At 39.1% G+C, this 21,097-nt stretch overlaps 12 protein-coding genes across 12 annotated transcripts; 6 read left to right on the top strand and 6 right to left on the bottom strand.

Moving 5' to 3' along the window:
* The first annotated feature begins 17 nt into the window (after positions 1-17).
* On the top strand, positions 18-3,034 carry Gasu_06620 (lipin family protein). The gene is made up of 2 exons (XM_005708716.1): positions 18-472; positions 520-3,034. The coding sequence occupies exons 1-2, from the start codon at positions 43-45 to the stop codon at positions 2,865-2,867; spliced, it is 2,778 nt and encodes a 925-aa protein (XP_005708773.1). The 5' UTR covers positions 18-42; the 3' UTR covers positions 2,868-3,034.
* A 3-nt stretch (positions 3,035-3,037) lies between these two features.
* Gasu_06610 (nucleotidyltransferase) lies at positions 3,038-4,862 on the top strand. The gene is made up of 2 exons (XM_005708715.1): positions 3,038-4,114; positions 4,162-4,862. Exons 1-2 carry the CDS (start codon positions 3,062-3,064, stop codon positions 4,831-4,833), a joined length of 1,725 nt encoding a protein of 574 aa, XP_005708772.1. The 5' UTR covers positions 3,038-3,061; the 3' UTR covers positions 4,834-4,862.
* Positions 4,863-4,866: 4 nt separating this feature from the next.
* Positions 4,867-5,957, bottom strand: Gasu_06600 (uncharacterized protein). The gene is made up of 3 exons (XM_005708714.1): positions 5,266-5,957; positions 5,124-5,216; positions 4,867-5,070 (listed from the first exon to the last, which is right to left on the bottom strand). The coding sequence occupies exons 1-3, from the start codon at positions 5,927-5,929 to the stop codon at positions 4,955-4,957; spliced, it is 873 nt and encodes a 290-aa protein (XP_005708771.1). The 5' UTR covers positions 5,930-5,957; the 3' UTR covers positions 4,867-4,954.
* A 4-nt stretch (positions 5,958-5,961) lies between these two features.
* On the bottom strand, positions 5,962-6,527 carry Gasu_06590 (uncharacterized protein). Its single transcript, XM_005708713.1, has 3 exons — positions 6,264-6,527; positions 6,066-6,214; positions 5,962-6,017 (listed from the first exon to the last, which is right to left on the bottom strand). The coding sequence occupies exons 1-3, from the start codon at positions 6,322-6,324 to the stop codon at positions 6,000-6,002; spliced, it is 228 nt and encodes a 75-aa protein (XP_005708770.1). The 5' UTR covers positions 6,325-6,527; the 3' UTR covers positions 5,962-5,999.
* Positions 6,528-6,576: 49 nt separating this feature from the next.
* Gasu_06580 (uncharacterized protein) lies at positions 6,577-9,207 on the bottom strand. The gene is made up of 4 exons (XM_005708712.1): positions 8,195-9,207; positions 7,243-8,147; positions 7,064-7,189; positions 6,577-7,013 (listed from the first exon to the last, which is right to left on the bottom strand). Exons 1-4 carry the CDS (start codon positions 9,187-9,189, stop codon positions 6,715-6,717), a joined length of 2,325 nt encoding a protein of 774 aa, XP_005708769.1. The 5' UTR covers positions 9,190-9,207; the 3' UTR covers positions 6,577-6,714.
* A 420-nt stretch (positions 9,208-9,627) lies between these two features.
* On the top strand, positions 9,628-11,656 carry Gasu_06570 (MFS transporter, PHS family, inorganic phosphate transporter). Its single transcript, XM_005708711.1, has one exon. It carries the CDS (start codon positions 9,679-9,681, stop codon positions 11,542-11,544), a length of 1,866 nt encoding a protein of 621 aa, XP_005708768.1. The 5' UTR covers positions 9,628-9,678; the 3' UTR covers positions 11,545-11,656.
* A 10-nt stretch (positions 11,657-11,666) lies between these two features.
* Gasu_06560 (uncharacterized protein) lies at positions 11,667-12,587 on the bottom strand. Its single transcript, XM_005708710.1, has one exon. The coding sequence runs from the start codon at positions 12,516-12,518 to the stop codon at positions 11,718-11,720; it is 801 nt and encodes a 266-aa protein (XP_005708767.1). The 5' UTR covers positions 12,519-12,587; the 3' UTR covers positions 11,667-11,717.
* A 669-nt stretch (positions 12,588-13,256) lies between these two features.
* Positions 13,257-14,417, bottom strand: Gasu_06550 (bifunctional aspartyl-tRNA(Asn) / glutamyl-tRNA (Gln) amidotransferase subunit A). The gene is made up of 4 exons (XM_005708709.1): positions 14,396-14,417; positions 14,230-14,346; positions 14,085-14,182; positions 13,257-14,030 (listed from the first exon to the last, which is right to left on the bottom strand). Exons 1-4 carry the CDS (start codon positions 14,402-14,404, stop codon positions 13,940-13,942), a joined length of 315 nt encoding a protein of 104 aa, XP_005708766.1. The 5' UTR covers positions 14,405-14,417; the 3' UTR covers positions 13,257-13,939.
* Positions 14,418-14,426: 9 nt separating this feature from the next.
* Positions 14,427-18,307, bottom strand: Gasu_06540 (SNF2 domain-containing protein). Its single transcript, XM_005708708.1, has 7 exons — positions 17,648-18,307; positions 16,567-17,598; positions 15,814-16,517; positions 15,659-15,762; positions 15,508-15,608; positions 15,370-15,459; positions 14,427-15,322 (listed from the first exon to the last, which is right to left on the bottom strand). The coding sequence occupies exons 1-7, from the start codon at positions 18,299-18,301 to the stop codon at positions 15,017-15,019; spliced, it is 2,991 nt and encodes a 996-aa protein (XP_005708765.1). The 5' UTR covers positions 18,302-18,307; the 3' UTR covers positions 14,427-15,016.
* A 10-nt stretch (positions 18,308-18,317) lies between these two features.
* On the top strand, positions 18,318-19,192 carry Gasu_06530 (uncharacterized protein). The gene has a single exon (XM_005708707.1). It carries the CDS (start codon positions 18,385-18,387, stop codon positions 19,165-19,167), a length of 783 nt encoding a protein of 260 aa, XP_005708764.1. The 5' UTR covers positions 18,318-18,384; the 3' UTR covers positions 19,168-19,192.
* Positions 19,193-19,197: 5 nt separating this feature from the next.
* Positions 19,198-19,818, top strand: Gasu_06520 (prefoldin subunit 4). Its single transcript, XM_005708706.1, has 3 exons — positions 19,198-19,394; positions 19,444-19,536; positions 19,588-19,818. Exons 1-3 carry the CDS (start codon positions 19,287-19,289, stop codon positions 19,777-19,779), a joined length of 393 nt encoding a protein of 130 aa, XP_005708763.1. The 5' UTR covers positions 19,198-19,286; the 3' UTR covers positions 19,780-19,818.
* Positions 19,819-20,027: 209 nt separating this feature from the next.
* Positions 20,028-21,094, top strand: Gasu_06510 (chloroplast inner membrane import protein Tic22). Its single transcript, XM_005708705.1, has one exon. It carries the CDS (start codon positions 20,051-20,053, stop codon positions 21,017-21,019), a length of 969 nt encoding a protein of 322 aa, XP_005708762.1. The 5' UTR covers positions 20,028-20,050; the 3' UTR covers positions 21,020-21,094.
* The last annotated feature ends 3 nt before the right edge of the window (positions 21,095-21,097 follow it).

The following is a 21,097-nucleotide window of genomic DNA, read 5'->3' as shown; positions in this document are numbered from 1 at the left end:
TTTTGACGCTATCCCGGCTTTGGGTGATTGCCTCGTGTTTGAATGACTACTTATGTGGAGCGTCTTTTCTCAGCAGTCTCAAACGCACTAGAATTCAACACTGCTACACTTAGCGGAGCTGCTGATATAATAGTTGTCGAGGGAGAAGATGGAGTTCGAAGAAGTATTCCCTGGAACGTGAGGTTCGGAAAGCTAAGGCTACTCAAGTCGCGAGAAAAAGTAGTCACTGTTATCATAAATGACGAGCCGTGTGAAATTTTTTTGACTTTAGATACTGCAGGTGAAGCATATTTTCTTGCCGAAACTGACCAACCGCCTCCTCCTGACCTTGTTCCCTCCCCAGCTTCGGAACCGAGTTCTCCTTCGAAGTTTCCTGTTTCCAGTTCTGTCTCCCCGGAGTTGCTCAGTAGAAAGTTGGAGGAAACCAGTACATCAGACAGTTGCGGAGACTCGGATATTTACCTTACTGAAGGCGAGTAATTTTTTAAATGAAGCTTGCCAGGCTAACAACACTTAAAGGGAAAGAAATACCCACATACTCATCCGACTCGGAGTTTGGTGTAAGTTTTCGAAACGCTAACGGAGTACAAGAGAGAAATTCTACTCTCAAGTCTTGTAAATACGGTTCGCAAGATGATTTGACTTTGGGATTGAAGAACAAGAAACTAACTGCAAAGCTCAGCAATTTATATGTCGAAGGCATTCAAGAGAACTCTGACAGCCCATTCTTTCCCCGTAGTAACGAAAGGGTCGAGGCACTTGCTGGTGATGAGAAATACTTACTATCTTTGTCTGGACAGAAGTCTGAAAGTATTAGTATTGCTTCCAATAACTTGCCTCCTACTTCCTCTTCAATAGCTTCTTCCCCTGCGTCATGGATGGATTCTTTTTTGAGGCGTTTTACGACTCGAAAGGAACTTCATCAAGATGGAAAGGCGAATGTTCTGCAGACTAACGTCCAAGAAAGTAGCTGCGATGTACGTCCTCGTTCGATTAATTCAACCACCGAAGAAAAAGTCGACTCTACGGATTGTTATTCTTATTTGACCTTTGAAGATCTCAGTGATTCCACTGATATTATAAAGTCAGCTTTGGAAAGGAAGTATTCGGATAAGCAATTAGAAATCTCGAATAAGATGTTTTCAGACGAACATGGCAATGAGAATCGGAGAGAGCCTGCTTCGTCCAATATTCCGCAGAAGAAGGAACTGTCAACTTTGGATACATTTTCAACATGTTCAAGTTTAGAAACTGAAACCGATGAACTTTTTGCCTTACAACATTCAGAGAATAAGACGAAAGAGTTTACTGAGTTCCCAGTACCGAACGCTTCGTCGCATTTCTATGACTATATTTCAAAACTCCCAGACGAACTTCCACCGAACGATGTATATATATCAAAGTTTAATAATCAAACTCTTGGATCAAAAAGGCTAAGAAATTGTGACATAGACGATAGACAAACCAGTATTTCTAGTGTTTCTGGTTACAAACGAAATTATTCGAAAAGTGACGAAAACCAAAAGGAGGACTTTGCTAAGAGTCACGGTCTATTGGAAACTAGTCAATCAAAGGAAATCAATGTCTCAGATGTAGATTATCCTCTCGCATTATCGCTTTGTGGTCATCTGATTCGCCAGGAAATGCCGGAAGATGTGAAAACGAACATTTTTGAACACAACCGTATCGGGTACAGTCAATTTTCGTCAGATCCTTCTATTTTGTCTCATCCAAATTTGTTAATGAGAGTCGGTGGCAAATTAATGAAGTGGAAAGAAGCGGGTCCTTTGATTGTTAGCATACTAGCTTTTGCAGCACCACTGGATACTACAAATAATATTTCATCTCAAAAGAAGAAACCAGAGAACAGAGAGGAACATGGAAAAAAAAGATTCTCATGGTTTGGGTTTCGATCTTCAGACGGAAATGTGAGTGGTGAACCACTTATAACGGATGACATGATTGCTATGGTTGAAAGAGATACAGTGCATGCTAATGTTTCAGAGAGCGGAGGTAAAAGTATGGAGAACTCAGTGATGAGTAATACAGAGACCCAAGGAAGGAGGTTTCTAATCAAAACAAGACGTCCAAGCAAGGAAGCATTAGCGAGGCTTCCACTTAGGTGTGGAATGAATGTTGTGAAGTTTGTAGTAAACTCCACTCTACAAGGCGTACAAGAATTGTCATCGAGAATATTTCTTTGGTCATCTGATTCGAAGATCGTCGTCTCAGATGTTGATGGGACCATTACTCGTAGTGATGTATTGGGTCATCTTTTGCCAAGAGTTGGCAAGGATTGGAGTCATGAAGGCATAGCAAAACTCTATACTTTGATTGCGAGAAACGGGTATAAGATGCTGTATTTAACCAGCCGTGCCATTGGACAGGCTACTAGTACCAGGGCTTATATCCAATCATTATACCAAGATTCCAAATATACACTCCCTGAAGGACCTGTCGTAATGAGTCCTGACCGATTGGTTGAGTCTCTTGCTCGTGAAGTTATCCGCAAAAGACCACAAGAGTTTAAGATTGCGGCACTACGAAATGTCAAGGAATTGTTTGCAGATTCGTACAATGCTTTTTATGCTGGCTTTGGTAACAGGTACACTGATCTTATCAGTTATCGAGCTGTTGGTATACGTAGCAACCGTATCTTTCTTATTAATTGGAAAGGGGAGCTTCAGATATGTAATTATGTTTATGAAACCGTTGGCAGTTATCGAAACCTGCAACAATTTGTAAATGAAATATTTGTAGATATTTCATTCCTTCATGGACGAAAAGAAAAGGAAGAAGTCTTGCATGAAGATGATTACAATGACTTTAATTTTTGGAAACGTAGCATGGAAGTTAACAGTAAGTAGAGCGGACAGGTGTACAGTATCTCAACGGACTCTCGCCAAGTGAGACAGTTTTGAAAGATATATGGAGTGTACATAGATATTAGTATGAGTATAATGCAAATAGTAGAATGAAGCAAGAATATAAAGAAATCGATCTCTTCGGAATTTATAAATTTTTGGACATGTTCAAGTTGAGTCTCAGACTTCGCAAGCAGATGACTCTTCTTCGAGGTCCTACCACGTTTGCCTGTTGGAACTGTAGTTTATGGATCCGTCGCTATTATCGTTCATTTGATCCAAACCGTCTCTCAACTTGTGGACAAGACACCTACTCGCAAGAGAGGCAGATTGCACCTCAGTCAACCCCTCTTACCGTGTATTTGCAATGCGTAGCTTGGAGACCTGAATTGTTTTCTTTCAAAAATTTAGGCACTCTGTTAGAGAAACACTCTCACGAAGTGTTTTCTATTCCAGTTGATGTGTTCGAAGCTATTGAGAATAAGTTTTCAGAAATACGACAGGCCTTGAAAAAGTCTCACAATTTTCTTGGTAGAGTGGAATACTATACTTTTTTCACTTCTATTTTGAGCTTTATTCGGGACGACATACTAGAAATCTCGAGGAATGAAAGAAATTCGAAAGAACTGCTCGATTTGATATTAAAATATCGGAGAGAACAAGACCAACTGTTAGACCTACCCAAGTTTTTCAGAACCAGAGCTTCAGGTGGAAATTCTCTTTGGCATTGCTCGTTGCTGTTATCAGGTTACAATTTTGAAGCATATGATTGTAAGAATTTGAAGACAGGAAAGAGAGAAGTATTTGCAAAAGCTGTATTCCAAATTTTTGCCGACTTTGTAAAAAACGTTGAAAATGATTTCTACTTTGCACGAAATGAGCATGATGACTGTTCTTTAGACTCCAGTTTGAGAAGTTTAATTGCTAAAAGACAACCAACTAAAGACGACTTCAATTCTATTGCACTGCTGAAACGACGACTTCAGAAAGTGATACAAAAGCAATATCCAGATTGCAGTTTAGAAATTTTTGGTTCGGCAGTGACAGGTTTGTGGAAGCCAGCTTCAGATGTTGATTTTGTTGTTCTTCCAAAAAATACTATGAAGGATAAAAAATCCAAACCCGTGAAATATCTCCGTGTCTTGGCAGGCGTACTTAGGAGCACAGAAATGTTTTCAGTATTTCTCATCGGCAATGCCAAAGTTCCTATCGTCAAATTTGTCGATCACACTTCTGGTTTGAAAGGCGATGTAAGTATATTCTTAGTATAATAGCAGTCTTGCTAACATTTCTTGAGATCTCATGGGATTCCAGTTTAGGCTTAGTCAATTCTAAACTGATTAGACAATATCTTGATATGGATGAACTGGTCAAAGACTTTGTATGGCTAGTGAAAGAATGGGTATCCGCAAGGCGAATAGCAGGCGCTCCTCAACACTACCCAAGTTCTTATTGTTGGGTTCTTATGTGTCTATGGTTCCTTCAAAGAGTCAAAAAAGTGTTACCCGTTATTTCTGTTCCTGAAGAAATGTCGAAAAGAAAACAGGTTGATTGGATTTTAGAATATACTTATCGGAAGGACGGAAAGAGTATTTCATCCGAGTATACGTTGACACAACTTTTAGAACAGTTCTTTCGGCATTTTGCTTACGAAATTTCCATAGATGCCGTAATATTTGTTAGCCAAACTTCTCTTCTTATGAAACATTCTGGTAAAAACAGCAAATGGAGAGTTGAAGATCCGCTTGAGTTTGAACGAGACCTCATGTGTCATGTCAGTCACACTCAGTTCCAGGTCATCTTGTACGAATTTTTAAGAGCTCATCGCATTATCTCAACTGAAAACAACATTTCGAAGCTTTTTGATATACCAAAAGGAGAAAACATACGTCGAAGAATGATAGGCTACTTTGACTGTCTTTTAGAAACCGAGCTAAATGGTCAAGCACCTTTGAAAGGTTACAAATGACTTGACTTGTTCATAATGGTCGTTTCCTTTCGATAGGAAAATCGCCTCGCGGAACTCTTCATCTGCTCAGCAAATGGGGAATATCGGTTATATTCAAATGGTCTACAGAAAACTCTCTACGTTAGCGTTCAACAGTTTTACCACTTGCTGCTGCCGTGGAAAGGCCAAGTGACCGAAAGATCAGTCTTTCCGCTACAACAGTTGTTTTCGGTGGTCGATTGGAAGGAGGGCATTTCTCTAAAACACAAAGGTCATTCAAAAACTAGCAAACTATTGAACATTTCTCTTACCCAAAAATATTTTCTGTGACTTCTCACTTGCTTCCATGATAGGAGTAATTGTCAAAGCCAAGGTTGTCGACAGACGTGTAATACTACGTTGTGCTGTGATAATTTAGTGTATGAAGGCAGCAATTGAGGTTTCACTACTAACCCTTTTCTACTGACCGATACGCAGCAATAAAGGTGTCCTTGTCAATATCAACGAACAGTAATCCAGGCAGACGAAGAATGTCTTTCACTTCACAAAGTTTTGCATCTGAACTTCTACAAGAAATTTCAAAAGCTTTGATGCCCTTCGACAACCATTCTTCCTTCCAAGCACCTCTCTCAACAGTTTGCGTTGTTTGCTTCGGTGCAGACGTTTTCTTTCCTCTTCCTTCAATCGCCGTTACTGTTGTAGTTGCTAAGTTCAAATCTTCCAAGGGGGCCGTGTGGTGCTCCTCAACTTTGTTAGATTTGTCATCTATCTTACCACTGTCTTCTGAAATTCTCACAGAGGGTGCAGTCAGAACATTCTTCGATCCTGGGAGGCAAGTTCTGCACCGTTCTTGCCGCTCATCTTTTTTAGAGTCCAATTTTATGTTAGGCTTCTCGTTGGAAATTGTAAGTGCTGCTAGGGCTTGTTCAGTCGAAAATACGTAAGAATCAGCAGAAACAGGCTCCAAGCTTTCTTCCGACCAGTCTAAAACGAGATAATTGGACTTGCGACTTTGTTCTTCTGTTTGTTGCTCTACATGTTGTGTTACTCTCTCTTTAGAGTCTTTTTGGTCAAGTTTCTCAGAGCTGTCTGAATTTATTTGTTGACTCTTTTCCATGTGTACCAAAACACTTTCCAATTAAAAACAAATAACCACATTCAAGTTTTATTTTCAGTTGAGACGAAGACTACAGACCGAACAAGTCCTAAAAGCCCAGCAGTTACCAAAAATTACCTCAAAAACGAGATCCTACCTTTACATCTGTTAGTCTTAATACAAGGAAGCTGAGAAAAGCCGACAGAAGGAAAGCTTCTGTTGCTCCACCATAAATTGTATATGAATTCAAAGGTGCTGGAGAGGGTAGAGTGCCGTAATCTCGTTCAACACGGCGCTTTCTTCGCTCTACATTCGTTGCGTGAGAAGAGATTTTTTTGTAAAAACTGTTTCTTACCTCGAAACCAAAGACCTCGGAAAAGTCGTCTACTCCAACAAGGTTTGCGCGGGTCATGCATAATTTTGAAAGAGTAGCTTCTCCTCATTTTCTGCCTTCACATCAATAAAAATGAAAGTACGAGTATGTTTGAGTGTATCGCCAATTTTGACAGAAAGTCGCTCTTCCAATCACACACCAAAGTTCTTGAATCGATTCATAGTTGCCATTATACTATCATACGAGATCAATGAAAGAATTGGATATTTGGCAATTGAACTAACTCTTGAAGAATACACTGGCCAATGATTCGTTCATAGTCGATTAGTGATGATATCGAAAAAAAAAGAGTACGACAAGAGTGAAACAGAATTATTTACAGTTGACCTGAGACAATTTCGGAGGTTATAAAAATACAACGAATGACGTTATCTTAAATGTTATGAGAGACGACTCTAATGATGACTTCCTTCTAATGCTCTGGTCTCACTTTTGCAACAGAGGCGTTTGCTCCAAAACTCAATAATAAACATATCCAAAAGTGTTGCCGTTCGGATAACTTATCCGAAGGCCCTTTTACCTCTACAAACTTCACTTGTTCCTCTGGAAGTTCTCTCCAAAGAAATAAATCGGGTTGACCACCTGACCAATATTTATAGTTCTTAGATAATTTTTCAAAACAACCAGCCAATACTGGTGAAGGAATCAAGCTAGCAACCAAAGCAAGAGTTTCCATGGAGCCAAGGATCAACCAATTCACTCCAACGCATTCTTAAAGTTTCACATCAACAGCAGTGTGATACCTACTTGAAATTGCTTACCTTCAAAGCCATGTTCCTGAAAAACAGTAAGCACTTCGCGAAATATATCTTTCTTGTCGTAATGGCGAATTTCCAAAAGTCTTTGCTCAACTGCACTTGAACGCGAATTGTAGAAAGCTTCTGTACCTTTTTTGTATCAGGTTAAGCACTAAGAAACAAAACAAAAGTTATTTTCTTACCCAAATCAAGCGGAGCCCTCTGATACTCATTTTGAAAGACATCCGAAATGTCCATGAATAAAATATTCCAAAAGAATATTCCAAATAGAGTATTCATAAGACTACCTTCACAGTGAATGCCATTCCATCCTTGAAGAGCATAGTGTTCCAAGCAAAGTTCTTCTACGCTCAAAAGCTGATCATTGTATCCAAAGAATTGATTCCTTCTGTATTTTGACCAACTTACAGGTCTTCCCACAATGACATCCTCCGGTAAGGAATGCCAATGTCGGATATGATTATTCAAGAAAGAGTAACTTAACAATTTCCTTAATTCTCGAATAAGAATGGAAGAATTTTCCAATTCGCCCTTTCGTCTAGCAATGCGTATCAAGCGAGCAGCTCTCCTTGCAATAGTTACACGTTCTCCATCATTAAGATGTTCATCCTCCAGTGCTTGCTTACATGCTTTAAGCGCGTCTAGAACGCAACCCCCAGAATGCAATATGTCAAGTGAAAGCCTGTTCCAGTATCTACCTCGACGATGAGAACACATCTCCTTGAATTCAAGTAACAGGAACAAACGTCTAATACTTGTCTCAAAATCCTTTCGTCGTTCCAAAAAGACAATAGAATGCCAGCAAATATTACAAAAAATCCATAAACCACTGAATACTTTAAACACAGGATGGACGACTTGTTCCAACGAAGGTAGCGACAATTCTCCCTTAACCGATTCCTTGTCTATAAATGCTTGACGATAATTTTCAAGCATGATATGTGCCTTGGAAGAAATCTCCACAACGGTGTCTTCTAATCCACTATCAAGTGCTGCAGTGAAGATTTCTTCTTCCCTCTCTGCTTGAGTGAATTCAAGAAAAGCATCTCTTGATAAAAATATGGGACGTGTGCAGGAACAGATATAACTAAATAATTTTAAAGCTTCTCTAAACACTAAATATTGTTTGCATACCGTGGAAATTTCAGCTTATCCATTGCAGCTAAAAGAATCAAAGGAGTTTCAGGGAAACTCTGAATACAGCACAATCGGCATAGGTTATCAAAGAGTATTGCTATCTCGTCTGGCACTCGGAAAACGTATCCAAGCTGCGACAAAATGTAGCTCCAACAATCCTTTCGAGGGCTGTGTCCATTCAACTTCCGTTGTATACCATAAATAACTGCTTCCTGCGAGAGATATTTACAAAGATCTGATACAAGTTTTTCTTTACCCTTATAATCTACGTTACGAAAAAACATTAATCGAAAAGCTTGTTTTAGTTCTTTTACATTCAGTAAACTCAAGATATCCAATGTTTCTGCTAAATGACAAAAGAACTGAAAGTGGAAGGGTTGGATGAGAGCAAGATTCTGCAATAAATAGAAGTCATCCTCAGAATAATAAGAATCATTGTAGCGGAGATTGGAAAACTCCCTGATAGAATGCCAGCTTTTGCTCTTCCTACTTAAGATATTTCGAAATAAGTTTTGCAAACGCAGTGGCAAAGTGTAAACTTGCTGGGCGACTTGTTTCTCGTCTTCTGTCAACAGCTCAGAGTAATTGAAGAGGGAGTATGATAAAATATGTTTGAAAACTGTCATTTGAACTGACAATTTCTCGTTATTGGGTGACTCACTATCTTCTCTGTCCACCTCCGGATCTTTTGGAACACTCGATGTTTTAAGGCTTCCGTCTCCACCAGAAAAATTTTCCTTACACTGGCACCTTTGGATAGACGCTTCAACTTCTTCCGAATATACTTCAAGCGCGTTCTTTGTTGAAGTCTCCACGTTAACTTGTAAACACCTATCCAAGTGATCGTTTATATGGGAAGCGGAAATAGGTCGACTACAAGACGGACAAGACACAACCTTCGAGGGAGAGCCATTAGCGCAACGAAAACTAAGGGACCTGACCTTCGCGTGACGCAAAACATCTGTCAAGGTTCTTTGTTGCTTCCATGGCATTCGAAAATTTCAAAAATTCTTTGGGATGGAGAAGAATGCACTATAAATCTCCTTTATCCTCTTTTGTAGCAAACTTCTTTTTCAAAGAAAGTTTTTACAGCTTCAAAAGACTTCTACTCAAGGAAAAGCTTTCATTTTCTAGGAATACCCTTTGAATAAAGTGGCACCATCGATACAAGACAGAAGGACCTGATGTCCCCCCGTATAACAAGCAAATAGTTCTCAAACCTTGAAGGCTTTCAACTTTTGGGGAATTACTAACTAATGCCATAGCAAGACTGTTGCAAGAATAGCAAGGCGATCAATTTTGTCAACACGACACAAGTCTTCAATACAAATTATCACTCCACGAATGGAATGTCCACATGGATCTCCCTTGGGCAAACGGAAAGGTCAAAGATCTTATATAAAGGACAGAAATAAATCTACTTTCATAATCATCGTTGATTGTTGAAAAAGAGCAATCAAGCAATTTACCATAATTTTAAAATGTCCTATATAAATAAGGGATCTGAATTTCAGCAGGAAGAAGCAATTCAAGCCGACCTTGAACCAATATCTTCGAGACTAGAAGAGGAGCTTGGCTCAACTAAGGCACCCAGAAAGGAAGAGAACCAAGAAGAAAAAGACAAAAAGGCATATTTGCGGTTTAATGCTTTGGGAACTGCAATGGGTTTTCTTATTAATGGTTACATGTACGATGTAAACATTGTTCCTTTCACCTTGTACGCCGATATGTTCTCGAGTTTTGCACATAGCGCTACTTTACAAGCAGCATACAATACAGCACTGGTCTATGGAGTTATGTTTGGTTTGATCATATTTGGTTTCATTGCTGACTTTTTTGGGAGAAAGAAGGGTCTCGTAATGTGTTCTTGTCTAGTCATATTAGGGAACATAATTGGTACTGCAGCCAATGGAAAAACTCATGAAGGAATGATTTGGATGCAAATTATTGGTCTTGGTGTTGCTGGACTTGGTATGGGAGGAGAGTATACTTGTAATGTTCCAAACATTACAGAAGATAGTGACGAAGTTAATGTGAAGAACAGAGGACGAAGAGTGTCATTGTTGGTAATCTTCATGGAGACTATTGGGAACTATTTGCCTTTCATCATTCAGCTGATCATTGTTGCTGCTGCTTGTAGAGATGCATATCTTGGAGCTGTCTCTGGTTGCAAGTGGCAGGTGGTAGTTCGAGTAACTTTTGGTGTGGCAATGGTGCCAGCATTCGTTGTACTTGCATATCGACTTCGAATGAGTGATTCGTTACTGTTTCAGCAAGATATGAGTAGGCGAAAGGGGAAATACGACGTATTGGATTTCTTCGTCATCTTTAAGCATTTCTCGATTCGGCTTGTAGGAACTTGCATTTCGTGGTGGTTATTTGACTGGATAGCTTATACTCGAGGATATTTTGGAAATCTCATACTTGAGGTTGTTATTGGCGCATCTCTTTTCAAGTCCATTTGGATCTCTCTTGCAGAAGGAGCTGTGTTTATTTGGGCTCCTGCACTTGCTGCGTTTGTAGTGGACAGATTAGGAAGGCGCAAAACAGAATGCTTTGGATGGACTTCACAAGCTGTTGGACAACTAATAACGGCTGGCTTCTTCTACATGTTGGCAAAAAAGCCGGTGGCATATATTATTTGGACGACATTTGTTAGCTTTTTCAATTACTTCATATATTCTCCTATTTACTTGTTACCTGCAGAAGTCTTTCCTACTAGAATTCGAGCAACTCTCTATGGTGTATCTTCAGCTCTGGGAAAAATGGGAGCAGTGGTAGGAACTACTGTCTTTCCTACTATATGGCTTTCCTTTGGTGATGGAAATGAGAATATGTCTGGCTTGAGGCGTATTCAGTGGTTGTATGCGGCATTAATGTTTTTAGGTGCCATTATTGCTTTGCTATTTGTGGCTGAGTACAGTGGTCGTGGTCTTCGAGGTGAAGACGAAAGATATGAACAACTTCGAAAGCGCTATGCTGCTAGATTTGCAAAGTGGTGTGGAGTGACTGAAGATATCAGCCAATCAGAGTGCAACCCAACTTTTAGAAAAGTCATTTTATGTAGGATAAAGAGCGGCTCATCTTCAGATAAGTACCAGATGTTACTGAAACAATATGCATTTATACTTTTGAAGCGATGTGCGTTGGATATCAACGATATAGAAGAATACTCTTCTTTACCTGCTCATTATGATGATTTGTGTCTGATTAGCAAACTGTATCGTATTATGAGATATGGCAAAACAGTAAGCTCCGAAATCGAAAACAACTCTGAAATGATGGCTTCCTATGAATCTAATCGAATGGTGACTTCGACGACTTTGAAGAATTCATTTTCCTCATAGTGGTTTATTCTTCTTGACGATTTAAGTAACTTGAACATCTTTACAGAGTATTAAAATTCATTCGTTCTGTAGTACTTTCACTGTTTCCTCTAAGAAAAATGGTCAAATTCCGTCCTTTCAACTGATAATAATTTGTATTTATCTATGAACAGTTCCTGTCGTATAAAATAGCGCTACCACTGAACTTTGGTCAGTCCTTTCCCCTGACAGTCTGGACACAGAGTTATTTTTCGACCCATACAATAGCAACACAACTCTTCAGCATCACTGTCCGATAACAAACCGCTGCCACCACAAGGAAAACAAGAGACGATGCCTTGACCTAAGCAAGTAGTACAATCCCTTGTTAACTTTCGATCACTCTGTAAAACTTCCTCCGTGTAATCAACCACTGAAGAAAAGTTCCGGCAGTGGAATACATCAACAACCATTTCGTCACAACCAGTCGGAAGATGAACGTCTGTACAGCAAGGTCTAATCGCCACTCTTCCATCCACTGAAGATAAATCTTCCAACTCTGCAGTACATGTTCCACACACCCCAGTTTCACAATATCTTGGGATCTTAAGTCCAACAGAATCAGCAACGTCCATAAGATTCTCGCTAGGTTTTGCTGCTACAACTATGTCTTCTCCTGTTGGTGTATTGATGAAACGAACGGCTATTTCACCAGGCTTCAACTCATAGTCTTTTTTTCTTTCGTTACGAAGTTTGATAAACCACTCGGGCGCCCTGATTGTATATTGAGAAGAGTTGTATGCTCTGGTCTCCTGTGTTACAATATCGGAGTTGATACTCTCGGACAGTTCTTCGTCTAACTGTGCGCTTAAATAAAGAGCGCGAATTGCGCGCTCTCGAAAGGCTACGTTTCTTGTTAAAAACGATGATTTTATACGATTCGGTTCAAAGTGCCTCTTGTTCCATATTGGACGTTTCCGGAAAGAACAGTAATGGAACACGAACGCCGAAATCATCAGTGGCGCGAATCAATTCTCTCAAAATGCACAAGTGAAAACAGTTTGAACAACTGTAAATAAATAGGTAACTTGTCTCCTAAATACTGTAATAATAATATTATTAATATTTTCACTAGAGCAAAGTGGGTTTCTCCACTGATGTACATACTTCGTTGTAATCCAGGTTCATCTGTTTCTTCTTCTATTCAAGCAATGTAGAGGAAAATAGCAGTTTTAGTATTTGCAACAACATAAGATGACAAGTCACTTTCATTCTTCATCAAGTTTGTTTCTAGGGATCATGGCAATCCTTCCTTTACTCGACATAGAATTTCATAATATGGTTACAGATGAGGTTAGAATATCCAATGTCTAAACATTCAGTTATTACCATAAGACAGCTGAACGTTAAGTCAAATACGTCCTTTATGCTTCGATCCACACTGATTTTTTATTCATAGAATAAACCACCAAACAATGTCATCGAATGATTGGATGAAGCAACGAGAATGGTTGATTGAGCAACTAGCCAAGTTCGGCTTGAAACAAGTCGATGAGCTGGTAGACTACCTCTTACAGTGTGAAGATGAATCTGTTCTTGAAGAATATCTCAGTGGTTTGCTGGGAACAAGTGAACAAACTGACACTTTTCTCCAAGAACTGTTTGGAAAACAAAGGTCCAAACCAGACGAGGAGGAGCTCGAAAGAATTGTGCCTTCAAATAATGATAAGAATATTCTCAAAAGCGATAAGAAAGTTCAAAGAACAAAAGGGCGCAAAAAGTCAAAATTGTATTCTGGGTCAAGCAAACTTTCTCCTTCCACAGAGAAGAGTGAGAACTCCAACGTACCCTTCATTCGAAACTGTATTTGCTGTGGAAAAGTGATTATGGAACATACGAGTAGCTGCAATTTTTGTGGTTGGTCACCTGTAAAAGATTCGGAGAATTTTGGTAAAACTTTGTGGAGCGAGACATTTAAAGAGGCCGTAGTTAACTGTTCACGTTCCAGAAGAAATCGCCTTTTTGCGGCAACTAGAAGTGAAGGGTATGGAGAATTTTCAGAGTATACAGAAGACTCATCAGACAGCGATGAACTTGACGAAATCGACTACGAAATTTTATCGAAAAAGGAAAGGTTGCTGGAATTGGAACGAAATCCAACAGAACGCCTGAAAGTATTCGATGAGAATATAGATTACTTTGATCTCACTTCCTACAACCAGTTAGACGAGGAGCTAAAAAGGAAAGTCGAAGAGAAGAACGCGAAAGAAATTCGAATAGCAAAGGAAAGGGAAGAAAGTGTGAGAACCACCTTCGATATTGAAGGAAAACTTCTTTATCAAGATGACAGAAACTATAGACCTTATTTCAATCCACTACTTCCTGGGCCGTCTCCTCTCTTTATAGCAGCTTCTCCAAAGCAGCGAACCGAAAAGAATTAGCTTTCGGAGAGCTGTGAGTCTTCCAGAATTTTCGGAACTTCATAGAAATTGTCTGTAAACGCAGGAGCACTGTTAAATAGAGTTTCTCTGTAGTCGGCTAGCGTTACTAAGAGTTTTGATTACTCAAATACACTTACTGACCTTTCTTGGAAGTTTGCTGGAATATCCTCTCTAAGTGCGTTATGAGCATTTATAATATACTCTGCAGCTTCTATTCCATTAAGGTCCAATTTGTTCATCTACAACAGTTATTTTCAAAGAGGTAAAAGCCGTTAACATTCTTTACCTTCTCAATAAGTCCCACGATGCTGTTAAAATCAGCTGCTAGTTGCTTCAACTCTGCTTGAGTAACTTTCACTTGAGCTAGCTGACAGATTTTTTTTACTTCTTGTTCATCAAACTCCTATCATAAGTTGGCAAGGATACCTTTGCTGGAATCTGACTCTTCTTACCAATCTCATCAACGGCGAAGTCTGTCGTTTCGAACAGCAAATTTTCCTCTTTGACAAACGAATAACTTTCTCCAAATAACGTTTTCTGTTCAAACATAAAACGGAACAACTACAGGACACGAGAAAAGCACAAGGGAATCTTCCAATCATTTTACCAATGGAAAACTTTAATCATCTTTCTTTGAATTGATGGTCACTCCTATTGCTTATAAGCAACTAGAAGATCATAATCCATTCTACTTCCATAGTAAAGAAATATAACAAAAGTGAATGGTGAATCACTTCATGAATATGTCAAAGCAAACTATGATGAAAATCATCGTAGCACAATGTTGAGTCTTATGTACCGTTTCTAAAAGAAGTTGCAATGAATAGAGAAAGCCTGCTCAATAAGAAATTTCTATTTAGAAAGAGTCAAGCGACGATCTTTGACAAACTTCATAGCGTAATAAACTCAGGTAAGAAGAGAAACAAGATTGGCTATCGGATTCAAAAATGCTCCATGACATTAGAACAAATCAGTTCTGAGGAGTAGCTTATAAACTAAGAACCAGCTCCCTCAAAAGACAAAATAAATAACTTATAAAGATATGTAGAGTGACCTTAATTTTCTACAATACTTCATGTTTTGTTGAGATTCGGCAAATGGAAACTTAACGACTTCGTTTTCAATTCAAGACTTGTGCGCCTTCCAAGAACTTTTTGATTCTCAACTACTCCACGGACCATATGCAAAGAATTGAGAATAAAGCTTCGTTTCTTTCTCTCAATAGCTTCTTTTTCTTTACTGGTCTCCGCACGAGAAGTGATATCTTCTTTCAAATCAAAGGACTTGGTGACCATCGTCTCTTCTACTGTGCCCTTCATAGCTAAGATGTCAACATAAATAGGCTCTTTGGCTCCCATTCTATGAGCACGACTTATAACCTACCCATTATAGAAAGATATTTACAGAGAAGATGCTTTTATCATACCTGCGAAGCTAACGATTGGTTCCAAACTGGTTCCATAATATATATATGCGAAACAAAACTCAAGTCATGCCCTAATGCACCAGTTGAATCCTAAGAAAAATTTCAATGCCGTGTATTTATTCAAACAAGTTTGCTTACCAAAATTAAAACCTGAAAGGAAGAATCATGTCGAAAACGATGAAGAGCATTCATCTTCGCTTGATATGACAACGCTCCCAGAACACGGCAATATCGATATCCTACAGCCATGTCTTCAACTGGAGTAATACAAAAACCCTCTTCTACTTACCGTGTCTATCCAAAATATTCGAAATTAAAAAAATATGTTCCAAGAACTGCGAAAAGACGATTACTTTCCGTTTCTTCCTGGTCCATGTGCCATTGTCTAAAATTCTTAAAAAAATTCAAGTCAATAAACAACAAACAATGTAAAAAGTGCCTCACGGTTCCTCATTCAATTGTTTTAAAGCTGATAGTAAGTAGTCCACTTTGGCACTATCTACTTCTTCCCAAATCGGATACCAATTTTCCTGCATAAACCCAGGCTGCAATTCGATAAGATCTTCGGGAACATCCTTCTTATCTAATTGGTATTTCCTTTGACAGTTCTCCAGTGGACAACATTTTCTGCTTGTTGAAGCACAATCGGTACATAAAATATGACAACATGGTGTGACTATTGGAAGACGAATCCATTCTGAACACAACTCACACAAGCCACCTTCTAACAAAACTTTCTGAATTCTTAAAATATGGCTCTGAATTATATCTGCATCTGCACTAGATAATGAATTCTGAAGTTCCAGTTGCAGCTTGCCAAGCGTTTCATTAAGGTCCTCTTGCAACACGGACAACTTAATATGACCCGCAATACAACAAGACTTTCTCACATTATCGATGGCTTGTCGGGCAGCATGTCTATTTTTGGGGTGGAGAAGAGATTGCGTATGATCAGGATCGTTAAAATCTGCTAAGAGAAGATTTCTTTGAATGACTGAGACCAGTTCATTATAACTCAATGCAGTAACAGGAGAGAAATCCAAAAGCTTGTAACTGATGTAAGAAGGAGGTATGAATTCAACTTCCGACTTCAACGTGCGAAACATCGTTCTTCTTAATAAAAATTTTAAACGATCCAGACCCTCAAACTAAATGGATATTCAGAAAGAAATGTCGAATAGCAACATGGAGAATTACCTCTTTTGCCTCAAACGGTCTTTGAATGCAATGTAGCCAAACATTCTTTCCCACTCCGAATGCTTCGTCTCGAAGAAACTCGTACAAGGGAGCAAGATGTGCAATGTCACTCACTGAAGTATTCGGTGTTGGTGTCCCAGTCATGATCCAGCGACGGTCTGTACGTAAAGCACAGCAAATCATTTTTGTATAGTTCAAGCTCAAACTTGCACCGACACGATGGCCTTCATCTAGAATCACTCGAAACCAATGAATACTTAATAATGAGGCGTCATTGGATTTTGCTCGTTGATATTCACGTTGGACTTGACTAAAAGTAGTGAGCACCACGTCACAATAGTGAAGCACTAATTGAAGAGGAAAACTTCTAAAGGAACGACCATCACAAATCCTAAAGTGATGATCGCCAACGTGAACCAAAATACGAATCTTCTCCCGACTATGTAATGTCAATTGTTCTTCCCAATGTAACAGTAGCGTAGAAGGAACTACAATTAGGGTTGCTCTAGAAATATAAACCAAAGGGCCTTCTGATGCAGGAGGGCTGGATGTCTTGACTTTGTCAATATCATAGTAACGAACCGGTCGCTGAATTCTTCTCTTCTTCGAAGGGGACGGAGAACTCGAATCGTCGCTTGAGTGATTCTTGAAAATCTGCGGCTTACAAATCAAAGGCGATAAATTTGATGATGGCACAGAACGTCCTGGATTAAGTGCCTCGTTTGGAATATAACACTTGGTGGCTTGAATAGAATTTTCAGAGCACAAAGACTTTTCAAAAATGGCTTCCTCAGCGGGTCCATCAGCATATTGTCTAAAAGTTTTCAAGATAAGCGCCAATATGGTAATAGTCTTTCCTAAACCTGGTTCATCACAATAGAGACCACCTCGAAAATCTTCAAACACTTCACTTCCGGGAGGTTGCAATGAAATTGTCCCTGCAACAGAATTTACATAAAAAGAGTCCCAGAATTTGAAATTCTCTGGAAAACGGAAACAATACAAACAAGGATTTCGATAAAAACTTGTTTCCTTTTAAGTGTAAAATGAGATATCAGGTTTTAGCGATAACCTTTCATACCTTTCTCTCTCTCTTCAACATAAACTTCAAAGCTCTTCGTTGATGTGGTAGTAAGGTAAGCTTGAGGCCAGATATATATGAGTCACAAATATCCTTTGCTCTCCTGCAAGTTCTTGCAAAATAACGAACCTCCTGTACAGACAAGTAATCCAGTATTCTGCAATACAAATCATCTGGTAAAGAAAAAACAAAACAGTCATCATTCACTGTTGTTTTCGAAACTCTAACGGTTTCTCCCTCTACTGACTCTTTCAACTCTTCGAATACTTTATGTAGTCTAAACCTAGTTTCCATTTTTACGGTTTCAAACTCGCCACAAGACTTACAACCCAGTATACCACAAGCAGAATCCGGCGTGCAGTCATCTCCCTCGGGATGGTTTGAAAGAAAATACAAGTGTCGGAAAAAAAATTTCAAGAAATAGGCAATAGTCCTACTGGAACGAGAAGGCAAAGAACCTTGTTCCAGTTGCTGACGAGAAGCTGATAATTGAGCTCTTTCCAAACCATCACTTTGTTCAGCCAGCTCAAGTACAATTTCCGTTGAGATACGTTGGTATGAGGAGTCAAGACCAACACTGTGAAAAACGCCACTTGCGTATGACCCTATTCTTACAGAAAGACTTCCAAGAAGAATATGTTTGTCTTGGTTCATTAAGACATCTGCAAATTATTCATTTAGTCAACATCGCTCAACGCCCATTTCCATTGGGACATTTCGTACTGGCTCGCTAAACTATGTCACAGAATGGAGAAGACTTTACTTTAGAGAACTATGGAGCTACAAAATTGCCGGAGGGAATCAGCAGTTATTCCGAAGCCACAAGTGGAAGAGAAAACGACATAGCTATAAACTTGACGGGCCCTATTTCAGAGAATTACAAAGCAAGTGTACCGGGTGTTTCTGAAGGGACTCCTTTCGAAGAAATTAGAGAAGAAGGTCCAAAGGGAAGCAGAGAGTCTGGTTTTTCAAAGCCAAATACGTTACGTCACACAGAGTTCCTTCAAGAGACAGGGGCTTGGAGAGATAGCTCGGAAAACTTTCAACTTTTTACAACGCCTTTTGAACCCAATCAAGAACTGGGAGTTCGAGATCGTTTGACACTTATTTGGGGTTCAGCTAAGCCCTGGAAAGATTTTCTTGATATTAGGAGTTTCTCAATTCCGCCCATGGACTCTTGGTCCACCAGAGTAGCCACCAATCTCCAGTCATACTTGTATAATTATGTCATATGTGTGACCTTCTTTTGCCTTTTCCTTTTGCTTTTTCATCCTTTGGGTATTTTATCTCTTTTTCTTGAGACTTTATTAGTCGTAGCTCTCTTCTTAGTATACCCTGGTCATACTGAAACTGGTTTGTTAGGCGTTGTTTCACCAACCATTAAAGTAATCGTAGCAAGTGCAATGGCGTTGATTTTCTTATTATTCTTTGGACTGGGTATTGTTGTTCTTGACTTGCTGATCGTAGCTGCTCTCGTTTTAGTACCGCACATGCTATTATTCAATGGCTTAACCAGTTAACAGAAAGGAGTAGTTCAGATACTTTCCAAAGGAATAGAGAAGTTGATACAAGAGATTGTAAAATGCTTTAAACAGCATTTTGTGAAATTCTGTAAAAATTTGATTCACAAGTAAACGATATGACAACTGCTTTCAGTAACTACGAAGTAACTGCTGAAGACCAGCAAAGAATAAATCTTTTCTCTCGTCTAGTTACTCAAAAAGTGGATATTGTAGAAGAAAGAAAGGTTAGTTTGGTTATGCTTTTCTAGTAGTTTTTGAAGTTTCTTGAGGAAGAAATTAAGACAGGAAAAAGAGAAACTTGAAGATGCACAATTGGAACTTGAATTGTTAGATGAAGATTCCGAAGTACATCGGAGGATTGGTGAAGTAAGGAAGTTGTTTTATAGAGAAGGAGTTAGGAGCTTATTTCTACTGTAGTGTTATATCTTAGTGAAGCAAGCCCAGGCCATGGTTTTTCTAAATAGTGAAAAGGAAACTTTAGAAAGTAAGTTACACGACACCGAAGATAAGTTAGAGAAGATAAAAGCTGAGATGGAAGAGCTGAAGAAAATTCTTTATGGAAAGTTTGGTAGTGCCATAAACTTGGAAGAGGAAGACGAAGATTCGTAAATAATACGAAAATCGAAAAATAAAGTTTTCAAAGATTGTTCAAGTTGAGTAAGCAACAAAAGATCCTCGTTGAACTTTAAGAGCTTAAATATTCGTGTCGTTATACCTTGGTTTTTGGAGTTTGCTAAAAACGAATCGATATGTCTACAGTGTCCTATTTTCTACTTTGAAGATACTAAGATAAGTATATACATACATATAACCGACCCATCCATCCATCCATTCATCCCATCTATCTGCTGAAAATATATATTGACATTGGGGGGTTGAAATGGGCAGCATTGGTTTCGTAACACTTCCTTTTGTGTCAGGGTTGAAACAAAGACGAAGCAAAATATGTAATTCCTCAAATGCCTCTTATCTTACACGATCACCTTGTTCTGTACGATGGAATCTTATTTCTTGTGTAAACTGCAAGGCTTCTGTAGACAATCGTCGAGTGACAAAGGATAACTCCAAGTTGACTCTGAAAGTGATTGCTATGAGTGTTCTGAGCTTCGTCCAACTTCTAAGCGGTCAAATCAGTAGTCCAAACCATCTGGGTACGCAAATGTCTTCTTTTCAAACTCAACCTGTTTTGGCTGCTGGCCTAAAGGTGAAGAAGAATTTGAAGTCAAAGCTTTCTCAAGTTCCCGTTTTTGCCGTAACAAACTCTGACGGACAACCTTATTTAGTTGAAGACGGTAACGATAAAGTACAAAAAGGCTATATTTTCTTTTCGCCCGAAGACGCTGGAAGAATGATGACCAAAGTAAAGCAAGCAAATGGGACGGAAGATATCCAGATTCACGTAATAGGTCTGGACAAGGCATACGAAATGGTTTCGAATCCCCCCACCAGTTCTGGTCTTAAAGACGAAGAAGGCAGAGAGCTCATGATGACTTTTTTGCTTCATCCAGACAGTGAACAAGTGCAGAAGGCTCGAGAACTATTGAAGAGAGAAAAGAAGAAGCCTGCCTTTGATGGAATTCCAGTATTCGTCGCGAGAGGTCTAATGCTTCGCAAAGGTGATGAGTCGAACGTTCCAGTCTTTCTAGATAAGGATGATTTAGAACTCGCATGGAAAAGATTGAGAGAGAGTGACAAGTCGTTGCCTCAACACCCTGTTATTGAAATTGCAGATTTGTTTCAGTTGTTGAAAGAGATAGAAAAAGGAGACAAGGAGGAACTTCGCAGCTTAGGATTCTTTGCTTCTCGAAAGAGCATTGAATGGATTCGAAACCATCAATCCAAAAGTTGAATGCCGTGAATAAAAACATTTTGGCTATACATTTATATTATCAGAATAGGCCAACATAAAAAAAACTAAAATTTCAAT

This window comes from Galdieria sulphuraria (assembly GCF_000341285.1).
Source record: "Galdieria sulphuraria unplaced genomic scaffold scaf_3, whole genome shotgun sequence".
In the NCBI taxonomy this organism is placed as follows: Eukaryota; Rhodophyta; class Bangiophyceae; order Galdieriales; family Galdieriaceae; genus Galdieria; species Galdieria sulphuraria.
This window is presented reverse-complemented; position numbering and strand designations above follow the sequence as displayed.